The sequence below is a fragment of the Pieris rapae genome, chromosome 6 (genome assembly GCF_905147795.1).
Source record: "Pieris rapae chromosome 6, ilPieRapa1.1, whole genome shotgun sequence".
Lineage (NCBI taxonomy): Eukaryota > Metazoa > Arthropoda > Insecta > Lepidoptera > Pieridae > Pieris > Pieris rapae.
In genome coordinates this window covers 9,008,028-9,035,649 of record NC_059514.1, presented here as the reverse complement: position 1 = coordinate 9,035,649, position 27,622 = coordinate 9,008,028, and the positions used below count along the sequence as shown (strand labels likewise).

Genomic DNA, 27,622 nt, shown 5'->3' with positions numbered 1-27,622 from the left:
GCTAAATGTAAAACACATCTAAAATGAATTTATCATTTACACTAGATATTTATAATTTAGACTTAGGATTTGTTCTATTTTGATTGTAAAACCTGACTCTTCAATGCATCTAATTAAAAATGTATTAATAAATATAGTTCATAAATTGTAATACTGAGTGTGTAACGACACTAACTACGGAACGTAGAATTGGAAGAGAACATTATTAAATTATTTATTTATTCACACTTCGCTGCAATAAAACACACAAATGAGACAAAACATAAAAACTGTAAGTTATCACTAATAAACGATCTCTTTCCTGAAACCCTAGTAAGAGAAAAACTAAACAAAAAAATATCGAACCCTTATCTAAAGTAATACGAAAAAATCAATAACAAACTAAAAAGCTAATCTTACGGATTCATGAAAAGCGATGCAATACAAAACGTTTGTCTCATCTAAAAGAAGAGAAGATCATGATAGTCGACTCCAGTCAGATCACTAAACTTAGAGATCTTCAAAAGAGTCGCTATTACAGCTAATCAATACTTATTGCTTACAATAAACTTTTGTTATTTATATACCAGCGACAATACCAAGATATAATATAATCAACACGTGCGTCACACCTATCCCTATATTTTTACAACGCATCGCAGCTGTTACGGACATCTGGCGTTACAATGTCTACCTACAAACGATCTCATTAAGCAGTCAACAGGCGGTTTGTAAATTAATAGATTGATTAAGTGTTAGTGCTGTGATAACCTATATTTGTTTAAAGTACACGCTTAGTTATTTTCTTTCCGGTTTACACACTTTCGGGTGTCAAACTAACATTTCATTTTCGTATCTGACGTTTTATCTATGGCACACTCGTACAGCGTCAGCTATTCCGTATAGTCAGATTGCTCTTTTACAGACCTAAAAACACAAACTACTCCAAAAGCTCCAGTTAAATCAATAAAACTAAATCGCATTGCAAAAACGCGATGAAGTATCTGTGCAGTTCCGAAAACGCTAAAAGTTTCATGTACCGTGACTCAAACACGGATTCCCACTTTGACTTCGTTGGTCCGGTGATATATTTATCGCTCTTTTATCAAGCGATAATCGTTGTCTAGTTGAGGCCGGGGACTTTACACCTTCAATATTAATGTATTCTGCCGGATACACATTTATTATAAACAATACAATTACGTCTACAGGTGGTTGAAATATCGGTACTTACGTAAATCCACCGCGGCAAAAATTCTATTAACGATTTAGAAATGCGTCGTCCGAATTTGATGATATTATTATAATGTTTGGTTAGTTTAGTATATTAATATTTTATTTAATTAACTGTTTCCGACGCGTGTAAGTGGTTAGGGGTTATTATTCTAAAACTTGCTAGCCATTAAATTTTTGCCGCGGTGGCGTTAATACGTAAGTACCGAAATATCAAACAAATTAATAAGTAAAATGAATCGTCTACCTGAATTTCGTAAAACCCACTACCTGCTTATATACCTGGGCTTTAGTTTTTTTTGCGTATTTTTGTTAAATTTGTAGTGTGAAACAATATTTGGGATAAGTTTTTATAGGGTACAGAACAAAGAACTACGCTACGACAATACCAGGGACCCAGAGACAAAAGCTTTTTTGCAGGCGTCATCTGTCCCTACAAGACATTTTATACGGGATGTTGCTTCTCACTAGACTTTTTCAAACAAAATCGGATGAACCTTGCCATACTTTAAACTTAGTATGAGTTTTAAAGTACAGTCAAAATCTATAAATAACGACATCGAAGGGACTACTTATATTTGGTCGTAAAGACCGGTAGTCGTAACAGCCCATGAAGTTGTTACGTACCTTAATAGAATTCATATTGAATCTTTGCTTTGGTCAATATAACCTGTATGTTGTTCTAAACGATGTCGTCGTAAACGGTATAGACTGTATAACAGATAAATTAATGAATTAGTAAACCTCGAAAGAGCCCAGCAAACCGATCAAAGATCGACAAACATTAGTAGCGTTTATGAACGCGATAAGGAATGCCGTCAATCAAGTTTCGGAAGCAAGGTGACATTCGCGACCCAAAGGTGACCCGCAATGTAATAGTTCGACGAACCTAGCTTAGTACCCACGCAAATTAAAGGCTAGATTACCTTTGAGGCTGCTTTGTTTCAGATGTAATCTGTTCTGATAATCTCGACGAGTTTTCTGGTTAAGCGTTGGAATTTGAATCACAAAATTATTCGTTGAGTAAATAGTTTTAGTTGATTACAAAATGTCTATTTTAAAACGGATTTGAATTATATATTTTTTAGTTATTTAAGCCTAGACTTGTTTAAGTAACTAATCCAGACTATCACGGAATATGGTTAAAATGAGTCCTAAGAATATCCATAGCGCAAGTATAATTAACATTGGAATTTATTAAAAGAAACCAACATTTATAAACGTATAAAATATCAAAAGGAATGAAAAAATGTATAAGGAAAAATTCCTGTAGACAGAAGGGAATAAAGCAAAAGAAAAGATTAATTTGATTATAACAAAAGCCAAAGAATGTTATCAAATACAAACTAGGTTAAGGAATTTTCTCTTTAGCTTTTTAATTAACCAATCAAAACAACGAGTCAAGGTTACTATGATTCACGTAAATGAAAAGTATTTTATTTTGAATGAAACTTTTACTATTAAAGAAAAACTCTTTGTAGGTAATCTAAGGTTTCGATACCAACTTTAACTTATTTTTTTTTTTTAACTAATGGCTTTTACATACAAAAGCATCATTTTCAAAGTAATTGTTGTTGCGTGGTGGACACACAACAGTGCAGATAAGGTGAAACACAAATAATTGACATGGCACACATCGCCTTGAATTTAGTAAAAATACTGTCACTAAATTAACTTCCGCAGAAACTATATATTTCACAGAGGCGTCAACTCTAAATCTTAAAAGATAAATTGACAAGCTTTACAAGCGACGTCCATTTAATTTATTGGATTAATGAGAAATTTTATAGCCAATAACTTATTTACACTTGCAGACGCCAATTTCATTTATATAGTCTCAGGGGAGCAACTTTGTAATGAGGAAGACGCCCGTAATAACTTACTAAAAAATTATTCTCTATTTTATCATTGAGGGAACCACACACGGCTATAATTATGAAACCTTAGGAAGCCTACGATATGCGTTGATTTTCCTAATAATTACATACAGATATTTAATTAAAGACATATATCTATCTGTACTCGTATAATTAATAACAGTTCGAATATTTAAAGACATGTCGCATTTAAATGAATAACCCCAAATCCGTAACTTTAAGAGTCCATTTGGAGAAACGCGAATAGTTTTTGTAACTTCACGACTGGGGGTAAGTTAATATGTCAATTAAATGCAGTACCGTTACAAAAGCAGGTCGGGTAGTATTGTATTAAGTGCATTATCACATTCCACCATGAGAGCTTGCAGACGTAACTAGATCTCAGGTAATCACGTTACAAACCACGCTATCTTAAGATAATTTACACTAAATAATGGACCAAGAATATGAAGTGTTTTCGTGTAATTAATTAAATGATAAAATGAAAATATTTTTGGCATATATGTTGCAAACATAAAATGCAATAAAAAAATTCAGGTTTGTTTGTTAACTTGCAGCAATGTCGTATTCTATTGTTTTAACTATACGTATCGCATATCGATATACTATCTAATTTTCTAGGAAAGGTCGTGACGGAAAAGCCAGTCAATACAGACTGATAAAGAAAAATAACTATTATTTAATCGGAATACATGAAACAGTGTCAAATGAAACAAATTCAAAAACTGTAATACGCTTTTATAGTATGAGCATTTACGCTTAGGTATATTTTTTTTACATTTACTAAAAATCTAAAAAAGAATAACTTGTTCACCTGTCCTATACTGTTCCAGAAAATATTCTTATTGTAGAAACAATTAAGTAAGTAAAACACTGTTTAAATGTGAATAGGAAGAGACTGGCTGCCCACAACAGGGAATCCCAGTGCACTTAACTTTATCTAAATATTCCTATATATTGTGTCTAATAAAGTTTATTGTTCTTGCTTTATATGTAATAAGAGGCAGAGGTTCAGTGATTGTCATAATTGCTACTCATAATAAATTTTCAATACACACTATCATTGTGTAAAACTTACAATAATTTTTATGTTTTTATGTACATCACTTTGACCACTTGTGGAATTGTGATTATAACAATTTTCGAAAACAATTTGCCAGTTAAGGTCGCGACAAACGGTCACCGGGGGCTAATTGGCGGTAACCGTACAAACGAGATTACACAGCCGGTGCGTTACAGACAGAACCTAACCCAATCGCTCCCGACACAATCTAATTACAAACGAATTGTTTTTAAAGTAATACTGTGATGTGCGAGTACTTTGCCACTATATTACATTTGTCACGCCTGTTTAGAAATTCGCAACCTATGTCAACAATTTTAAAAAAAATTACTATTGTAAAAAAAACCATTATAAAATGATTAAAATACAAATCGAAAAACTACATAAATTAATACAAATATTTAAAAAAAATATTAATACAGAAGCTAAGTTCATATGAAGGCATACCAAACCATGAATACATCAACAGACAATACAAAACAGAGGCACATTCCCTAAATTCATTCAGATCTAAACCTAACTAAACCTGGCACGTACATCAGCAATAATGATTCAACTAAATAATTATTGCCTGTAGTCTTAATGATCTTCTTTGACTCACAAACCAGACAGCAGACGTCCTTCATTTTTTTTCGCTGCAAAACTGGTTGTTTCTGTTCGGTAAATATCCATTGATATAACAAAAAGAAAAAACAGGAAACAATCGGAAATAAATTACGCAAATTATACAAGACTTTTTTCACAATGGCTACGGGAAACGAGACAACAAAGTGTCGACATTCAGCGAACTTAGAAATTAATTATGATGACACCAAGCCATGTTCCCGGGTAATTGGAATGAATTTCGCGAGCGAAATAGAGTTTTCAAACATCAATATGAAAATATTTTGTATTGATCAAATATACAAATTCAGAGAACGGTGCATTTAAATATATATTCATTGATTGTTGTTTTTTTAACACGACTAGGATGGGGGTATCCCCATGACATGACAATAAGACTCTTAATAGAAAGTGTATACTTTCTATTAAGAGTCTTATTGTCATTGAAGTAATTTATTAATGCTATCTTTTAAGTCCATTCTCAACCAACTAAAGATCATCACACTTTAGCCATACTGCCAGAAGAAACCAAAAGTCTCGACAAGTTTAATCTGTCGAGTTTGTGTTTCCACCACACCAACATCTTGTATACAATAACTAAAATAAAAGCCGGTATTGGTAGGTAGCAGTGATGGCGGGAGAATTTTGGGTCGGCAAATTAAAAATAGGAGTTAATTTTGAAATATAAATAATGAAAATTAAGAGTTGTATGTATTATTGTATGCTGTATATCATATATAATTTTTTATTAAGTAATAATTTTATATTTAATATTACTGAATTAATTTTAATTCAGTTACCTATCATGCCTTAGGCGTTACTCAACTGTCTCCTTGATACACTTTTATTATCAGTCAGGTTGTGGACACAACACACATTGCATTTGCAAACACCATTAAATCATAGTACATAAAACTTTCAGTTGTCCAGCCTTTATTTAGAACCTTATTTAAAATAAAAAGATTTCTATGTTCTGATCAACTTTTGAGAGAGAACTACTGTGAGTAACTGTATCTTTATTGTGAAATCACTATAATCACATTTAAATCACTAAATAAATGAAGCACTTCACTTTGATAACTTACATTTACTAATGTGTAATATAATTTATACTAAAAAATATGAGATTAAGATGCAATTTAATGTTTATCAATTTACAAATATATTCTTCTCCGATAGCAACCATGACGAAGTAAAAACTATCGGTGACTGGCATATTTCCATACAGCTTTTAATAACATTCAAAGCAGTGCGAACTGTGTCAAAATTTCAACTACAGATCAGTCGAAAAGGTGAGATTTAATTTAGGAAATGGACTTCAATGTATTTCAAGCTCTCAACACTGATGTCACCTTTAACCTTTGACCTGTTTGTTGTTCGACCCCTTAAGTGGTCTAAAGATCAAAGGTACACCTACATGCAAGTGAATGTTACTACATTTAACACCTGTTTTAATACAAAAACTGTACTGAACAAAATAAGTATGAATTATTTAAAACCTTATAAGGAAGATCTAATACGTAATTTTACATGGACAGCCTAACAGAATAAAGAAAGCCGAAAAAAATCCGATCAATTAATTAATGAAACAAAAAACAACCGAAACACCGCGTCCCCATTCCCGCGAAAACTTTCAATACATTTAACTGTGACAAGGCTGTATAGACCACCTGAGAAATAACGTCTTAGTTTAACGTTTTCGAGTAAATCATACTAGAGGGCCAGAATAACTTGGTCCGTGTCCATTCACTACCAGTCGAAGCGTCGATTGTTGCGCCAGGGGCCTTCCTTAATTGGTTATGTGAAACGAAGGTTGAGTGTCAAGTAAATTTTAACACGCAATTAGTAAAATGGCGGATACCTTGGCACGGATAGTCTGGCTCGCGCAGGCGGCCTTAGTTTTTTTGTGGAAATATTATTGCATTCACATTAAACATTAATTAATTAGTTTAAGGTTACAGTGAATATGTACAACATTACGTCACAATAGGAAAATAACAATTATTTTTACGTTAGTACTTTATTTGATCGTAAAATCTGCCACTTTGCTTTTTAATGATGGTCGTTACACATTAAACGTTTCGCACGCAATTTGCTGGTTATAAAAATACAACACCACAGTTTCCTTAGAAACAAATAATTAATCATAGCGCGTGGAATGTTAATAGCGATTCCTTGCAGTTTATAATTTACATATCCTTATTTAGATTATCTTCCGGTATCTCATAAAACTTCTTACCATCTCAACTTCCGCGTTTTCTTTTCATTATCGCATAAACAAGAGTAGCAAAAACAAAAACCTTAACCAGCCCTGAAACTAAAAACACAAAAACAAATTCAAACAATACAAAAGCACCAAACCAAACACATTAAACCAGATTTAACATCACGGTGTTACACAAATGTCATCGTTTTGGTGTTCCAAAAATCGTCATTAAAAGAACGTTAACGTACAACAAGTATGTATAATGAATTCTAATACAAAAAAAAACCCTTATTACAATACGCAGGTCTTTCTCACGAAAACGTAGGAGTGGGGTCACTATTTCGACTGTTTCATATCAATGATTAAAACCAAACGGAAAAGGAGTGAATAGCTACTGTTTAAAAACGAATTATCTACTAATATAACAACTAAGACGGAAGCTTCCAAGTTTATAAGAAGCCTGCGTGATGTTGCCATAATCTGGGTAGTAACATCTAGTAACAAATGACGCCGTCTTTACCTTGACTCACATTACTCGACTTGCATCGTACCGATGATTACCGTTAAGGTAAAAACAGTTTGTATCAAGTAGGCCGTATAAACAATTCCAAGAATTTAACAGAAAATGTTTCACCATAACGTTTTTATTCAGTTACTCATGGCAAACATACAAAAATCTCTCGGTTATTTTATGAATATAAGAGAATCTCTATTTTTAAAATTTCATTTCTGTAGATTTTGAGTATCCGTAGATATAAATTAGAAGACTTTAATCCCTAAAAAGTTCTACAAACTTTGTACAACAAAAAAATATTCGTCGTTCAAAATTAATTTTATACAAACCTCGAAATTGTATCGGGCCAAGTTTTGAATGAAATTGTAAATACGGAAAATAAAACCGAAGCAAAATAGGTCGGAGCGTGACGAAAAAGGCGGCGTTTGTAAATAAAATGTCGGTCATTATTCTTTGTACGTACTTGTTACCTAGTTTATGCAACCTAACACGTGTCGTTTACATGACGCCTACACCTATAAAAATTGCATTAAGCAAGTTTTCTCTAAGGGAGACATTCTATACTCTATGACTTGAGACTAAGGGTGAGATTCAGAAAGGAGAGTTAGCGCCAAGTATGACTCCAGCATGTCAAACAGATTGATATATACATGAGTAATACTTAGCGCTAAAGATGAGATTAAGAAACAAGATTTTATATTTACTTTTTTTATCCCGTGCTTCTTCAAGTATTTGTTTAGTGAACTACAAAGACACTGACAGCGATCCACGTACTCATGGAATGCAAGGCTGTGGCCAAACAGCAGAAATCCTCAGAGGAGGAGACTTCTGTGCTTCTGGAAGGAGGCTGGTTTTGTTAGCCAGGGCTTTAGGGCACAACGTTGTCACAATAAGAGTTTAAGTGTCGATCTAACACTAACCATACCATACCGAGACTGGACCGTTATACACCATTTAGGATCGCGGATATTAGACCTACATGATTAAAACTAAAAACGCATTTTTAGATGTTCATTGCAGTAAATACATTGTATTAAAGATCTAGGCGTACAAACGGCAGGAAGGTACTTTGTACGCTAAATAAGCTGCCTCAAAACTACTAGTCAAAAACGTTTAGCATTGAAACTGAGGTCGTACTAGTCGTCGTCGATAAATACTCGTAAGTAAATAAAAATAAAATCAACCTTATTAATTCCGTTATTATGTCACGTACAACTACTACCTTACTAGTCAAATTTAAATTTATCAAGTTTATCGCATATTAAAGACGAAAATCAAACCAAATCACCACTAAAATATCTATTAAGTTAGAATAATATTATTCGACTGTAAATTTATTATTATTTAATACGATGAGACGAAAGAAAGAAATCAATTTAATAATTAGGTTAATATTAATAAAACCGAGCCAATTAATACACCTTAGTTGCCTCCCGAGTTCGCAATGCACTGTAAATCATCAAGAGAAATCACAGATCGCAACATAAACAGCTGATAGTTGCGTGCACAATGTAGTAGTACAAGGCGAAAGCGTACTGCGCAGGCGCATTGGGAAAGTTACTTAACATCTGATAATGTCCGTGTGAAAACTGTGATAAAGATGCACCAGAAAAACGTTATGTTATGTGTTATTGTTGCTATTGTTGCATAATATGGGAATCTGTTACGATAAAACTCGTTCACCTGCGAACACGATTAGTGATTTATGTACTAATCTGTAATCAATATTTTAAGTTCTACTTATTAAAATAGCACAATAGATTAAGTAATTAATTATTTAGAAGTAGAAGACGCAACAAAGAAAAAATGTGTTGCTTGACTCAAGTATACACAAAAACATATTTATTAATACTCTTAAAGTAGTAAGACAACACTATTTAATTTTTGTATTTGTACGCTTGGTTAATAAAACACTATTGTCAGTACTTTATCGATGTCGCAAGAGTAGGCTAAAAATATTAGTTCAAATATACACATCACCAGACAGTTTATTTATAGAACTAATATTGCCAAGTGTGAAAAGTTTGACAAGGCGATAAACTATGTTGCGAAACATACGTAGATAGCCCAATTAACAGTAGTTCAAGACCGAACTCGTGGACTTTGATCATATGATGCAAATAATACATTATTTTTTTTATTACAGTAATTTTTTTTATATTTGGTACTATATTAAGTACATATGTTTAAAATTTTTCTGTAGTGAAATAATATTTTGACAGAAAAGCGATTTTTCAAATGCAGTAATTTCCCCCCCTTTCCATAATGCCTTGTATACTGGTAAAACCACAGAGGAACACGAATTTAATTAAGTTATTTAGTTTAATTTTATAGCTCCATTGATACAAGTTCTAAGGTATGCAAAACTTACTATGGATTTGACAAATCATTATAAATTTCACACTACAGAAATATACCCAGAGCAATATCCGCGTTATAGGGGGTAATACCGCGTTTTATAGGGGGGATGCAAAACATGTTATACGAACGTTTCTAAGGAGGATTACTGGGATAAAAATAAACCTAATTAAAAAATATAAACATAATTATTTGTGTCATACTACGACTGAAAAATAATTCAAAAGCAATTTCAGAACCATTTATCTATGTAAAATGTTAAAATATAAACAAGTGAACGAAGAAGTGACATAGGTAAAATTGCCATATTCAATGTAAATACAGGATGCTCACAGATTATAATAAAACAGATAAATCTCTATCACAGAACGGGGTCAGTCAATCTCGAGTCAGTAACCGAACTATAAATATTGATCCGAGCTCTCCTTGACTCGAATCGCAACAGAGACTTGCGAAACTTCGCCCACAAATGTTACTCATTGTCGTCTATTGCATGTGGTGCAAACTGGTTGCTTCAGTGGCGACAGCTTCTCACTGTAACTCTCTCTGTATTCTTTATTTCAGACAAAGCTTGGTTTAATAGTTGCCTTCTCTATTGCGATATTGATCCAAACAGAATCTTTTACTTTAGCATAAGTTAGCCTATGGGCTAGCAAAACTGTAAATTATTCATCTGTTTAATATTGATGTTACAATAGACTTAGTCATACTCAGAGTCATTACGATTCATGCAATTCAGTTAACTTTAATATTCATACAGAAGGTGAAAAATAAGTTTTCTATGTTCTATACTTTTTATCTCATAACGTATATTACCGTTCAAAAGTTTTTGGCCCTCTGCAATTTGATCATTAAAAGAGATCATAAGGTTAACCACAAAAAACCTAATAAGGTTTCATTGTTTGTAAAACACCGAAATGGATAAACCAAGCTGCGTTGATGCACCAATCAAACAACCTACTTATACAAGATAGAGATTAATAGGCTAAAATATTTATTTCCTATATTCTGTAAACGTTATTTTTGTAAGACAACGGGAACCGAGAAAAATCCTTATGTTATACGCTTGTACCGCCTCGGACACAAAAAATAACGAAAGTTTCACTTTCGTCCATTTTGATATATGTAAGGCACTTGTCAAATTCACTTTAGTTTCGCTGAAAAACGAGTGCCATAAATTTTTATTGCAATAATAAAATATTTCATCAGCGTTGTCAACGATTTGCCCCACATGATGCAAACAAGTTATTTGAAACCAATCACTCGGCAATACAACCGCAAAATGGTATTAATAACCGATCGGTAAAAGTTTACAGTAGAATGCAATTCACTATAAAAATATACACAAAAATAATAATTGTAACATTCACAAATTATACTTATTATCTTTCATGACCGTCAATTAAAGAGATAAATAAATAGTAACAAAGTTAGTGGCAAATTAATACTCTTTACAAATACGATCGCAATATAATTTGAAGTTTTGAAGTTTTAAAATTCCCAATGGCGGAATGGCGTCGTTATCTACAAAATCTTTCAAGAATCATTCACCTACAATTTCGTAAAGAACTAATTATAAACCTACAACAAGTTATTTATGGAAAGTAATATGAAAATGAATCGTGTAACACCCACGTACCTTGAGATAATAACATCTACCCACGCCCATCGATCGCGGAAACTGGAAACGTACTATTTCTTTTAAAGCTCAGTTCTACGATTAATCGCTTTCATAATTTGGACAGGAATTAGAATATGATAAACAAATGAATCAAGCATATATAGAACCATTGTTTTCTAGACGTCTGTAAAATTAAAACAATAAATGATACTATAATAAGCAATGACGTGTAAGTGACATAAACATCGGTAGAAATTAGAATGAAAGATAATAAAATTATTATGAATGTATACATTCAAGTGTGGCACGTCCGCCTATAACAAAGGCACAATTAAGCCTTTTTGATTTTACACACAGAATCTATTTGCATTTGACAACTGTTTTGTAGCAATGAACCAGCTTTTAAAAACCTACCTAAGGTAAATCCCTATGTAAGGTAAAAAAATCAAGACACCGACGTCTCACGTGATAAATTCAATTCAATTGCACACGACGTCATAGTAAAATCCATTTAGGGCAATGCGGCCATACAGACGCAAATAGTATACTCTAATTATAAAGGTTTATAAATAAACTTCAGAGGGAAAAGCCCACGAGGCTAAAAAACGATAAGATAACGATACATACAACTGAGCACCTATATTTTAGGCATAATATGCATTTATTTTAACGACGAAATACGATATGTTTGTATTTATCCATATATGTTATCTATAACATCCTTTAAAAATTCACAATTGAGTAAAATAATCTTCAAATCTTGATAGTGTATTATTATAGATATTGTAATTAGGACACCAAACATTCCTTTTAAAGTCAAATACACTAGATTCTTATCAAACCATCCAGTTACGAAGTAGATTAATACGTAAGTCCTATGTTACAAAAACTTCCTCGAACGATAACAGACTATTGTCACCCTTTATCGTCTCATTTCCTCATAATACTAATATGGACCGAAGTAATTGTGTTCGAGAGCTTTAGTGCAATTCCCGGGATCAAACATAGAAGTACGTGGAAGGCGAATGACGCAGCGCTCATGCGCACCAGGCGTCCTACGCAGCAATAAAATACACTCCCACGTGGATAAAGGTCACAGCCGCGGACACTATGCCTTATATTCAGATATACAGCCTCAGGGCTGTATTGAATTTCACCATATATTTTTTGAACATCGCGGCACTAAAAAAATGAAAATAAAAGTGCGATCGTTTACAATGCCACTTGGAAACTTACACAATTACCGGAAATGTAAAGTCCCTTGAAGCAATAAGGCGAAAATGGCGGCAAGGGCGACACAATTTCCGTGTATGACAAAGTAAACAATAAATGATTACTTGCTCATTGGAAATACGCAGATGGCATGTAAACAAACATATAACTATTTTAAATAACGGTTTTAATACAAAGACGGCCTTATACATACGTAGTAGAGCAACATCGGCATTTAATAGCTGAAGAAAGAACGATAGAAAAGTTTCCTAAACTTTAGCTAAAGTTAAGTTTTTTTATCGTTACGCTCATTTTGATATAAATATAAGATTTTTGTTACAAAATATATATAGACGATATATTCGACGCGTCCCATAAATCATATATCGATTAACTGAAGACACGTGCAAGCTATCTAAAAATAGAAATGCACGTGACGGCTTTCAGTTTCAATTGATGTTTCCTGAAATACACTCAAATTGTCATAGGGGTGAAGAGTACAAACAAGGATTATTCATGCGTTCATTGTCCTGTTTATTTAGATATTGGAATGAAGATATTACTAATAAACTGCTCTGAATGGTTGCTGAGTAGCTGATAGTTAGCTAACTGAATTAAGATCTAAATTAAAAGTCGCAGTTTTCGTCACTCAAATGTGTCACATAAGTATTTAATACTTTATGTTCCACAGATATACTTAAAACTATGCTTACCTCGTTTATGTGTTTGTATGTCTTGATTAGGTCCACACTGAGTTTCCGTAGAGGCGCCGTTGAAGGGTCTCGAAAGTGGTGTGGTATCCGCGCTTGCATAGCCTGGCGATACGAAAACGGACCATCAGTTGCAGGCGGAGCGGCAATCAAAACCGACTTCAAATATTTAATAAATATAATTTTTTTAAATTTAATTTTCTAAATCAATTCTAAAGGATTAAAAGTAAAATATTTTGAATTTCTGTCACATTAGAGTATTGGGAATAAACCCCATCCTTGAAGTCGGCTAAAAATAAAAACAAACGCAACACAAAGAAGTACAGGCAAAAATAAAAGCGATAAGAATAAATACTTTACAGAATGGATGATAGATCGAACAAAAACTCTAGGGGTGAATAAAAGATGAAACGTGCAATATGAACGCGTATGTACTTGTTAAATAGCGAAGTTGTCGTAGAACTTTAAATTCTCACATATGACAAGGCAATCGGTGAATTAACACGAGACAGTTCGTTTATTGTTAATTTGAAGCTTCCCTTCAAATTTTTGTTTTAAAATCTGTAAAAAAAAACGTCTTATGACATTGCAATATTAAAAGTGGGGCCTCTTAAGGTTTTCGCCAGTACATTAACCCTTCGCTGAGAGAACTAAGTTGTACGCAATTAGCAACACTCAAGGTGGATAATTTATTTAGCCGCGCATAATGTGTAGCTGGAGGCGTTAATGACCCTCTCTTAGTATGTACGCATTTTACTACTTGAAACGTCCTATGAAAAAACTTGCGACATACACTACTACACTTGAGTAGGTGATGATGCCAACCTACTTTCTTTTCATCAGAAATAAACTTCTAGTTTTTACACTTTTCGGAGATTTTCTTATTCCGTTCAAATATAAAAATTTGTAAGTGCTTCTCGCTTCGCCACTTCCACATAATCTTCCTAGTTGCGTTTTGTTTGAATTTAAAGACGTTAAATTTCTTTTCGCGTGCCTAGCCATAGTTAGTATCGAGACACATCAGTTATGAAATGCCCGAACTGCCTCGTGCGTCATTTACCTGGACAGGGATACGGTAGCGCAGGAAAGCTCTTGGGTTGCGCGCGGGGGCGCTCACCTGAATGTCCGAAGGTGCGCTCATGGAGGCCAGCTGATCCTCAGCAACGAGTCGGCCGTAGAGGGGCACATGCCGCCTCTCGCCGCCGGCGGCTTCAGGCATGCCGCCGCCGACAACACCCACTGAAACAAACAATTTACATTATTTGAAATGTCATACAGCCACATAATATATGTGCATTAAGTACTAGTATACATTTAAGTAGTATGAACAGATAAATATTTCGACGGTGCCAAATAGAAAACAATTTTAATTTCACCCAGTTATTCTACTCAATAGGAAGTATTGCTTAATGGTCAAGCGATATTTCTATGACCACTTTCTACACCTAAGCACGAGTAACAATGCATTACAACACAACTGGATTTTGTTAGACCTGATTCATTCTTCCTTTTAGTTCTTTCATTCGATCTCACTCAATTTGAATTAATTTCTATCAAAGATCATATCATCAATACATATGTAATGTATTGAGAATTTAGTTAACATAAAAAATTTAGTATTGTTGTATCAAATTGCAAATAAAGAAATTAAATCCTGAATAATTTATTTACTCCAAACCATTCAAGAACGTTATGTATGGTCAATCAACCCTGTGTCATAGAAAAAATTACCATATTACAAGTCACCTTGCCCACCTACACATGACTCACAGAATTCGCAAACAAGTTCGTTTTCCGAGAAAAATTAAACAAATGTATTTTGGTCATATTTTTTATTGTTCTCGGCGTCATTCGAATGTTTAACGTCTTTAATTTTGGGCAAAGTATATTTCTAGCAAAAAGGGTTGTGTAGGATTCTAAGAAAAATTGGAAATATTTCATAAGGAGACATAATTAACTTTACATCTTAGTTCTAACATTCACGTACATGTAAGTCAGGTTTAACGTTAAGTATAAATCCCCAGCAAACTTCGTCATACATCTGACAACAAATCACCAAGTATTCCTAGGTTTCCATCGGAATTTCTGAGACAACTATCCGTGTTTTAAGTTTGAACACATGTATGCTCTTGATATATATTCAGACAATATGAAAATTGTCTTATTATTTAATAAAATTCTGGCAATTTTATTGTAACTTCGATTATTTAGTCTTGTAACTTCGTTTTGTGAAAATTTGTGATAGGTAGTCCTTTTTACTAAGAAATGCTTTTCTTGCGATGTTTGCTTTAACCATACGAGCAAGTGCAAGTGCTACATAAAAAAACAATAGTTTATAGCCGAAATTGGAACGTACGACTACTAGGCGCGACACCCAATTTCAAACTGCTTTTATTTAAATTAAAATGTGGACGGTAAGGTAGGACGTCTTTCAAATCATTTAAATCAACATGGTAACAAAAATTTAAAAAAATATATTTGTATTTTAATAAGCCAATTCAAGCCATTTAGTTTCCATACAAATAGAATATTTTTCAGTAAAGCACAGAGTATGAATCACTTTTACATTTCACACGTAATGACACGAACTGAGGTCAGACAAGTTAATTCTCCGTTATTTATGTACAGTCTGGTTCAACGTGACATTTCATACCAACGTTTGGAGTATTGTCGGGACGAAAAGTTCGTTCAACGTCTTGAAACTTCGTGTCTTACAGCTTATTAGATTATAAATTTAATGAATTCATTTAATATCTATATAGTTTTTTCATTCTACACCGGCCATCAGTTGGCCTTCAGGCAATATTTTATTATAGGAATCTTTAATATAAGATTTATATACATTGTATTTAATATACATACAGTATTGAGCAATACGCATTACTTTTCGGTTTTTATACAGTAAAGTTGTCTAAATATTTTAAAGTAAAAATAGAAGATACTGACCCCTGAATGTTAAGTATAAAAGATCGCCAGAGTCTAGTATAATTTAATACAAGTATTTACATAATGTCAACGCAGTGTACCGAATAAAATCAATAGAGGCTGCGAGAGGCTTTCCATCGTGATCACGAGTCGCGTGCGCTTAGGAAGAGCATGCTAACCAACATGTGATCGTTACTGCGTCGTTAGAATGCGTTACGTTAACTAAGGCTAGTCACATACTATAAGAAAAAAATATGAGATAATTTTTTTTTAATTATATATCGTTCATATAGAAATTTTTATATCTTTTTTACATGAGCACAATATTTTTTACCTTTAAGTTTAGTAATGGGTTTTATTTTATACACCACTGTTTTATATAAGCAGGTTTTAAAATTCGATCGCATTATAAATAAAATATTGACATAACAGACTACACGATGTTTTATGGTAAACTTCTTCTTAGATAACTTGTAATGCTGTGTGTACACGGCTTAACCTCATAAAGATGACTGTCAAGTTCTGTTAGGTCATAATAAGTATGATCGAGCAAAATCTCCATTGATTTTATGAAATCTTTGAAAATAAACATTCATTCAAACAAAAACTGTTTTGATGTCCTGATTATGTTGAACGTAATCATAATATATTTGCTTTAATTGCTTTTACCAACATCATAGTATCGATAATAATCAGTGCGATAGGCTATAAGCACGCAAAAATTAATTTTTACAAATTAAAAATCTTCACTTACAATTATACAATTGTGTAAAAAGTCAACAACTCCAACAGGATATTTAAAAAAATATTGTGCTATTTGATTTGTTTATTATCCAATAAATCCGACAATATCAACAATAAGCGACCATCTAACTAACTAGCTAACTTTTTATATTAGATACCAATAAATAAATAATAATAAAGTAATATCTATTTGAAATTTAGTTACACTTTAAATCCACTTATTTTAAAGTCTTCTTAATTATCGACATAAATTTTTTCCAGCCAAAATCGTAAAGATTATTGAATTATCTTACAAGTAACGTTTATTGCGGTCGTTCTCGGTATTCATTGATTAATAAGTATATGTATTCCGGATGTTAGTAATTAAGACTTACATGTGTAAATACACGCAGTAAGGAATGTTTACTTTGTAATTATGATACGATAAACATGTGTGAAAGTTATTACCATTTATATGAATGAAATTTACACAAACTAAATGACCAAATAAACAATTAGATATTTTACATTATAAAATCATCAATTCACAAACCAATCTATTAGGTACCCAAGAAAATTTGCATTACTTAAGTACTTAAAAACAATGTGTTTAAAAACTTTAATTTTTACATTATTTATATAAAATGTTAAGTAAACTTTAAATACAAGAAAATAAAATTGAAGTTAATTTCAATACGCGTGACGTGAGCGCAAAGAATCTTTTTAATAAGTAGGTAGCGATTAGAGTCAAACTGCGCAGTTCGCCGTCCATTATGCCATGAGCCGCGGGCAACTAGTGGGATTCCCCCTGCCGGATCTAAAAGGCTTTGATGGAGGGAGGCTGAATGGGTCACGCGATGCTGGCACACCGCGGGCCGACGAACGAGCGAGTTGCTACGTCACCAATGCAGGCCGTTTGAAACCGGCCGCGGTGCCGGCCGACAACCTGTGGTAGGTATGTGAGGAATGTGACTACTCGGTGGCGTGGGAGGCTCAAGATAGCCCGTTTTGCTATTTACGTACCGCAAATGCAGTTTTCCGTAGAATAATTTCACGCCAGGCAAGTTTTATCGAACATTAACAGGAATTGCGTCTATTCTTAGTCGATAGTCGAATATTAAATTTTGACGACAAAACTTAGAGGCCGTTTATCTCTTTGATAACTCGTACGATGACGCAATATATTGGTAAGTTTGTTCCGGTTGGAATTCAAACAACGCTGTGATTGGCAAACAAATGTCTAACAGATTATTCAAAGTTATGCTAGAAAACGAATTTGTAGTTTATTTATTAAGAGGTTAAACAATCTGTTTAAATTGTGGCAATGTATATTATAAATTAACAATAAGTCGTGAAGCTCAAGTAGACAACTTACTTCGATCGTTGTTTTCATCGTTGATAGACATCCCTAAACAAATTGATATAGGTACAATAAATAATCAGAACAAAAGACTTATCACTGAACACAATCAATTGGTTCGGGAACTGAGATCAGGCCACACTGTATTAAAACAAAGAAGCACTTCAATCAGCCCGATGCTATCTGAGATGGTCGGTGCTTGTGGCATCTTTGCTTTATATTTAACGATATCGAATAGTTGTTTGGGTGCGTCCTTGCGCGTCGCGTCCCGCGTGTTATTGTTGTGCAACTATATACACGTGGCGATGTTGTGAGTGTAATACGTCAATATCGATAAGAAAGGTATGCCGGCGCGCGGCGCAAACCATCCGTCGCAACTAACGCGTCAACTCGACGCTAGTAAGTAATAAACGGGCGGAAGGCCACGTGATTCAGATGACAAACATGTCGCCAGACTTCGCTGACCGATTGTGATTTTATCGATACTAGAATCAAAATTGAATTATGCGCGTTGCTACGTCGGGCGGGTATCGTGTTTTGCAGAACTTAAAAAAATATTTCCTACACATTTATATGTAACAACCTATGTATTTATATGTAAATACCCTACACAATAAATACTTTAATATATATTTTATTATAATTATACTTTAATATATATATTGTATATAATCTATTCAGTTTCTGAAACAGCGAAATCGTACAATAAGACCTACAAGTAATAAGTAGAAATTTTAATATTTCGAAAGTTGAAAGTCACACATGAAAGGATTGCATCGATAGAACGGGATTATTACGAATTCTATGACGCTGGATGTATTAAAAAGGGAGCCTCCGGAGTCATATGCATGAAACACAAATTCCTTTTTCCCCGCTAGTGGCCACGCAATTTCTCCGATTGTATGCAAATCCCCGACGCAAACAAAGAATGAAAAAGCACCGCTGCAGACGTTCGAAGCTTCATTCCACCTGTGTGCACGTTCCCTCTGATCTTCTGAACAAACTAAAGGCAAAACGGGTAGCGAACTACGACAAAATCCCAAGCCGTAGCGTAAACAATCCCACCAACACATTATTCCGGAATAGATTTCATCTCTTTACATATCGACCGACGGCGTCTTGTTGAGCAAGCTTTCATTAGCTGTCTTCGAATTGTGAATAATTCAGTAGGTTTTCTATTAAGCACTTAAAAGAATAATGCATCGAGTAGATTTAATAGCAACGGGGCGCCGGTATTGTAGCATAAACACGTGAAACCTCCACTAATAATTATTTTCATTTACAATTTTATTACTTATTGTGATATTATTTAAACATACAATAACGATTATAGACCAAAGCTTACTTACTACTCCTAAAAATGTAATTCACAAATTGATAAATTTTACTTAAGCTAGACAATATAGACCACAGACTATAGATGAGCAAATCTAACTGCAGATCGCGGACCCCCGTCTGGTTTAACGGCCGTTTGCCGCGTCTGGCCGTTAACCCGAGGCCCGACGGGTGCGCGCGAAAACATCGCGCTTGCTCTCGCGCCGTTATCGTACACAAATTAGATCATTGATGACTTCGCTATTGTAGCTTAGGTGACAGTAGACAAATTCGGTCAGCGCGCTCTTAACAAGCTTTCGCCGACCGTCAAGAGGAAAAACCAATTCTCAGAAATTATAATGAAACGGATGGAGGTATGCGGTACGTTTTGTAACTGAACGTTTAAATTGCACCACGTTTCTCAGTTGTTTTAGTTTCGACGAAATATCAATTGCTAAAAAAGCTTTAAGAAGTACTTGCTTCAAAATAAACAAAAAACGTTTGTGAGATTCGTCATTTTATAAACTATTGTGTAAAAAGCTTCAGTGACCACTTAGAAAAACATATATTACATATATTTGAATAACTACTAACGTCACGAATACTAGCATCACTACACATTATCATTACAGGTTACAATATTTACAATCATAGGATTTAAAACTTTGGTCGGTATTTCAAATCCATGGAGCCGGTATTGGTTGGGAATTAAATAAATATAAAGTTAATGATCACTGAATATATAGAGTCAAAGCAATTCATGTTTAAAGTATGTAGGTGTTGTGCTCTAGATAAGTAAGATGGCGATTGCCTGCAAAAACCGGCGGTCAATGACGTTGAGGCCAGTTGGGATGGAGAATTTTATATTTCCACATATTATATTATGATAAGAGCGAACTTATGTTTATTTCATTTGCATTATTAAAAATTGTATATACGAATCAGTATAACATACCCACTTCTCAAATCTGTCTCACCGGGTATTACTAAAATAATATTTAATTATAATTCCTAATTAGTTAAGCAATCTCTTCCAGACAACGCGCAATCAACATTATTAACATTCTACCTATGAGCGAGTTTAAAATTTCATTTCCTGAAATTTAGATTAGTTTCATTAAAATCTTACTTCGTAAGCAGAAAGCTACAGTAAGAAAGAAAAATTGACTAAGTACAACAACCATATAAGTATATAGTATTGATATTTTCAACTTAAATATTAAAAATAAGTATCATGTTCACTAATTATCATATTTTTCTACCTTTGTGAGTACTTGTTCGTATCGACAGGGCAATGAACACTCACTGTGAAGGTCACAAAATAACAAGGTACTGAAGGATAAACGAATCGATTGGCACAAAAAGCACGTAGGCATTAAATAGGTTGAGAGAATCTAGTATTCAAGAAAAATACCCTGTCATTATTGTATTAGACTGGCACACCCGCTACTTCTCGAAATAAAAAGAAAGCAGCTTTTTGTTTCTTCTTTTTCTAAACTAAAATTATTCTATACTAAAAAAAATCTGACGTAAGGTCTGCATGACGTATGTGGTTATATTTTTTCATTAATGTAACCAAAATAACCCAATAAAATAATTTGCTTGTCATATAACAAGTGTGGGCGTGAAAAAGTAATCTTAGCCACACGTCATCCCCATGACACCAATAAATATTCAAAACGTTTATTGGCCGGACCATATTTGTTTAGTTACTTTCCATACTCATTCAGTTTATTAAAAACCACCGTTGCCAGCGCAAAAACCTTCGCGGCCGGTCGTTGACACCGAGGGGCACTTTAGGGCTGAGTCGTCACACTCGGCCAACAACGCACCTTATAATAAACACTTAACTAAGTATTTTTATTCCGTCTACGTGACAGGTGGAAAATTCGAGTCAAACGTAATCCAGCGGGGCTAAATAAAATCACGCGATTTACTAGTCTATCAAAGATTGACGCTTATGATTTCTACTACGGTGTTGGTACCTTTTGCTCGACTTACAAAATTGAGGTTCGAAGCAATATTGTTATAGGATAGGGTTATGATATGAATCATGTTAATATCCCTTATAAACTAAAAGATTTAATTGTGCTACTTTTCAGTTCGGGCCATGCGTTTACGAACACCTGGGTAGATTTATTAAGTACAAATAATATCACATCTAAGTTAACTAGATCCATAATACTACATACAATATGGATACAGTCCGGCCGGTTATAATATCCGCTTCTCAAACTTACCGCGAATACTGCACATGTGAGTTCCACGTGGAGTATGTTTCTACCTAACGCAACATAGGTAACACAAATTCCCTCACATAGAGAAAATATCACAGACTCGATGAATTATATGTAGATAACAAAATACAATGAGTGTGGCAACCATCAAATAAAATCTTTACGAATTATGAATGCTAGTATATACATAAAGATAATTTATGTAAGAACATATTTAAAATTCTTCTATTCATACTACCTTCAAGGTATTAAGATTTTAAGTAAGACTATATCAATTAACATTTCACAAACTGTTCCAGCTACATAATTTTCGTGAAATGTTTTCAAGACATAATTTAACAATACGAGTCTGTTTTGTTTACGGAAATAAAAGTGTCGCGGAAGTCTGAGTTCGCGGCCGATTGGTATTTACAATTTATATAAATTAAGAAATTTTTATTACCATACATTTAAAGTAAAGCAAAAAGGAGTTACTGGTTACTTATATTGTGATCACGACATAAGTATTACCTTTAAATTAAACACTACGAGCGCCTTTTATTTAGCTTTTCATTAGTCCAACAAAAATTTAGCCTACATTCCCTATATGGGAGATTTAAAAAGCTTTATTACTTATCGGAAACAGTTTCACTTGCAGGTAGGGCTCGATAAAATTTGTTCCGCATTCCAATGCAGAATTCATTCACAGGCCGAAGACGAAACGTCTAGACTGTATGTCGGAGAAAGGTGACCATTCACTGATGACCGCCCGACTTCACCGCTTCTGAGATATGACCACTTAAATGGTTACCGTTAAAAACCTAACGGCTACGCGCTCTAGCTACATATTGTAAAGCGTATCCTATACTACTACTTCCTGCTCTAATAAACGGGGAAATTGGTGGAATTTGCACATAGTATAACTAAGATAAAGCAACACCCGCGGTATATTCAAATCAAAATATCGACGTATAGGACAGTATCATATAAAAAAGGGGACCTTAAACTAGATAACGTCACAGACAATACACTCAACCGGGTCCTGATATGACCAGAAATGAGAAATGGCTAAATACTAAACTATAGCAAGTAACTTTCGAAACACGATATCATCTACATGACGCTCGGTGCACGAGCGCTTGGATTTAATAGTAGCAGACCGACATCCGCATAGCAACAGCTTTCAGATTCAGACGGTGAATGAAAGTTGATTGCGGACAAAAATGCGAGCCTAACGACGATTTCGGCAGAGCCGTTGATTTCGACAGAGTGTCATCCTTCGCATCGTGTTCCATTACGTGACGTCACACACAACTAGAGCAACTCAGCTTTCGATATACATCTTCATAAACCGCCATGTGAAATATGAGATTGTTTTTGTTTCAGACTATGCAAAACATATTCGACCGGTAGACTAAAAGTGGTGTACATAAAATCTGCAAATTCTACCTTGTCTTGAATATCAGCTGGCTTCTAATAATCCTAAATATTTACATAAAATTGCCACAAAAATAAATTGAACTTGAACTCGAAGTTACGATAAGTCGACAGGGGTAAAGCTCAATTCCTTTTAATTGCGTAGAGATAAGTCTTAGCCAGTATTTTACTGGGTAACTTTCTAATCGGTAGGGTCTCGCCGGAGTAGGTATATAAATTTCCGAGTGTAACTTTGTCGTTCTCCTAGTAATAATAATTATTTATATTTTATTACACAGATTACATTTAGTATACGTTACAATGTCTATTTAAATTTACACTCAAAGAAGGATAACTTAATTCTGGTCATTTGAGGGTAGGTAATAAAGATACTAATGATACTAATTTATTAATTTCTGCACCGCTTTGGTCACTGTATATATTTTTTTATGTTTGAAAAACCAGTCTTTTTGGAAATAAATGTCATACAAATTATGAAAAAATGACTATCTATTCCTTTGTTATGTATGAAAATATTAGTCACTGTCCTATTTCAGGGAAACTGGGTATTGAGAGCAGTATCTCCGTTTTATTTAGTTCAATCCCGTGTTACTACCTCAAATGAAGTGCCAAACGCGTGGGTAGCGAGAATCCCAAATGTTCTGTTGAATGGAATTTGTGCAAACATGTAATTCGTGTTGTAACTGAAACCAATTGCTCGATGAATTTTCAATTAAATAAAAGTAATACAGTACATAACTTTATTCACAATTTATAAACATGCCAAAATTGCTTACTGAATATTCATCAAAATCTTTCGGGTATTTGTAATACTAGTAAAAACTAGTCAAATCATAGTATCACTTAAAACTTAACTTAACTCAAAGGACAAATAGTACCGTTCTTAGCCCGTATTGTCAAAAAATAAAATGAAGTAATAAAGCTAAGTCTAAGCTATTGTTGCAGTGATAAAAATAATTGTGTACCAATTGAATATTGTCACATTCTCCCCTTGCGAGAGGCGTAAAAATCTTGTTATCTAATAAAAGCATCAATGCAGGGATCACGAGAATTAGGTAAGAGTTAGGGGCCGCCACTTTTGGGGTCCATACAATACAATAGCCCTTGATAGTAACGAAAAGACCGTGTACCTTTACGTACCGATCTCAATAACTATGCATATACATTGCATTTTTTAATTATTTAAGATTTTCGAAGACATTAGTAAAAACCCGCATCTAAACAATTATGATTATAGGAAGCCGTTCATATGTAATTGTAACTTCCAGATGAAATACAAGGCATATAAAAGAACCATGTAATATGGTTTACAACTCGACCCTCCGCAAATGCCAGTGGAAATCAGGTCAAAGGGATGTAGGGCAGAGATATCCACAGGTACGAGGGATGTGTGCATTCAACAATGTACACACACTCAAAGATACACCTGCACTTGTGTTCAGATGAGGTTATAGAATGGAAAATTATGTTGAGTCAATTGAATCAGGAATACATGACTGCCATACAGACTTGAATTACACCAAGTTCCCTTAATACATGCAAAAAACATTAAAGTTTTTTTATTTTTGTTATAAGTACATATCTGGATAGTAGTCTTCTAAATAATATATAAATATATAATTAAATGTTAATTTGTTTATGTTATACATATGTACTTATGTGAAAAAAAATGTTAGATAAAAAATCATGGAGAATAGCAACATGTTTGGAATTCTATTGTATTAGTAATTACTGTTAAGATAGAAAAATGTAGTGATAATAAATAAATAAATAATAAATAAATGTTTTTGTATAAAACTATTTATACATATTACAGGTTTGGTTACTTATTGCACTCGTACTTCCATGGGATAACACATGCAACACGGCAAATGATTACTGCTCTCTGTGGTAAAAATCTATGAAGGAAGCCTATCTCCTTTGGTACACCATATCCCACATAAACAATTTTTTTAATGATAGGAAGCTGGAGTTTTTATAAATACACAAAACTTTTAGAACATGAGACATATCGGGTTTTCCCAGATGATAATAAAATATCATTAGTAGGATATTGATAATGAACTAAACAACTATTCCAAATACCATTTATCATGAATTTGTTACTGACATAAAAAAATCTGGAATTATCTACCTAATTGAGTAAGTATTTTTGAATTTTTCGCTACATATGTTATCATAACTGTAAGTTTGGGACATTCTGACGCAGAAAACAGAGAGATGAATTTCATTTATTCAATGTTACATGTGATCAGTAGGCTTACAACATGAAAATAAATTTCCATAAACTTTGTATCTTTAGTTAGTCAAAATTGCTCACCAAATTAATAAAACCTTTAAAATAAATTCCTATATACGATCATGATTATTAAACAAACTTTAATAGTAAAAAATTATCTGAAAATTGACTGCTGGCAGTCAACTAATACTATAAAACTATGAATATAACCAAAGATCCATACATATATTATATATAGAATTTAGCAATATAATACATTTTATGCTTTTTTTACTTTACTATGGTAGTCTTCATCTGTACCAAGTATGCATGTAACATAAAATTTAAATTTGTGAAGTAATATTTAGTACCAATTATAATTTTTAATATTTAACTGCAGCTTTATTATCATCATAATACAAATATTTTTGTATTATGATTTGCCGCTAAATTTTAAACTATAAATATTAAACAAGTAGTATATTGACTACCCCTTTTAAATTTTTACAAGTTATTAAGCTGTATCAGCTTACTACTGCACCATTTCTTTTTAAGTATGTTAAAGAAGCATATAAATTGTAGAACTAAATTGTCTTGCACCTGTAATATATTCTTGTAAAGTGCATTAATATTGAATTACTATTTAGTAATTCATATTTTAATACAGTATTCTAATACTTCACTCTTTAGTTAATAGCATTTTAAATATGTAAAATTTCTTACATTTGTTTTTGGCATTTTCATCCATGAGCATATTGAAATGGTGATGACGATTCCACGCTGCCATTTTGCCTTCGTGCGGAGCCCCGAGAAGCACCAGGGCCGCCCCGGCGGGCCCAACTCCGTCTAGGGGCTCCAGTGTCCTCAGTACACTAAACTTTGTCACACACTCATAACCCAAGAAACATAACTAACACACGCTCACTGGCAAAACGCCGTCGCCTCAAACGGCGTTGTCATCGGCGCCAAACCGCGCCACACATGCCTTCGCACTTCCGTTTAACTCACTTAACGATGCACTCGCGAGTAAATAACCACGATCAACACACCGCGCGGTGATTCACCTCTACACCGCTCCGCACTGCAGGCTTGAGGCGGACTGTACCGAATAGCGTGCGTCCGTCACGGCCGTCCGGCGCCCGCCAACCCTACCAGACTGACACCCAAACACTCCGGCGTCACGTGCGCTTCGACACCACCACAACAGCTATCCTCTATTCTTTGCGCACCAAAACAATAATGCACGCGCGAATATCACTCTTCTATTTTAAATTATGAAAATATTTCAACGCAACGGAATGCGACGGGAGCGAGCAAGACGGGACGACGCGATTCGCCTTCTTCGATCCGAATCAGACAGACTCGAATCGACCTCTCGGACCGCGAACAAAATAATAACAAATATGCATGAAATGCTTGCTGTATTATGTGCACGTGGGTTGCGTCACACAGTTATAATAAAACACTGCGTATAAAAACAATTCTAGAAGATTAACGATTTTTTTCTTGCATGGCTTTTATTTAGATGAGCCAGTGAACGATTTCAAAATTTTACGAAATTATGCGAAGTACTCCATTTAAACACACAAGTATAAAAACTGGTCGATAAAATACAAATTCACTACTGCAATTACATCGTCATCAACTACACTATTTGTAAACAAAGCACAGCCCGTGTTACATTCAGTAAATTATTGGTTTTGGAACCGAATACGCGAACGCGTTGATCAAGCGCGACAAGTAGGACAAAACATGGCAGACTTTACCATGGTATCAAAAGCAAGCATTTGAACTCATCTACGCTCTATGGTTTTCATTTTTATTTGACATTATTGCCAGTATTTTTTATTAAATAAAACTGGTTATTGAATTAAATAAAGATTTGAAATACTAATAAACATAATGTTAAAACATGTTAATATTTTTCTAGAATAATACAAATCTAGTAAACAAGTAGCGTAGACAATAGAACTAAGTGTCGACTGTCGTTGTGTCAGTGCTTGAGTCAATATATAAATTTCTTGACATTAAGATTCCAATACTAACATTATCA

General features: G+C 33.8%; 1 protein-coding gene across 7 annotated transcripts in view; it reads right to left on the bottom strand.

Moving 5' to 3' along the window:
* LOC110992987 (serine/threonine-protein kinase minibrain) overlaps positions 1-27,348 on the bottom strand; it is a 102,583-nt gene extending 75,235 nt beyond the window's left edge. For 3 of the 7 annotated variants that reach the window (XR_006750307.1, XR_002600172.2, XM_022259020.2), the window contains exons 1-3: positions 26,293-27,348; positions 14,437-14,615; positions 13,380-13,481 (exon numbers count right to left, since the gene is read on the bottom strand). Coding sequence is in view for 5 of the 7 variants with exons in the window: in XM_022259020.2 (XP_022114712.1) it covers positions 13,380-13,481; positions 14,437-14,615; positions 26,293-26,356 (345 nt within the window). In the remaining 2 variants the exon portion in view is untranslated. Of the gene's footprint in view, positions 1-13,379; positions 13,482-14,436; positions 14,616-18,399; positions 18,754-26,292 lie in introns of those variants that run through there. The other 4 variants (XM_022259021.2, XM_022259023.2, XM_022259022.2 and 1 more) reach the window with 4 other exon arrangements.
* Between the last annotated feature and the right edge of the window lie 274 nt (positions 27,349-27,622).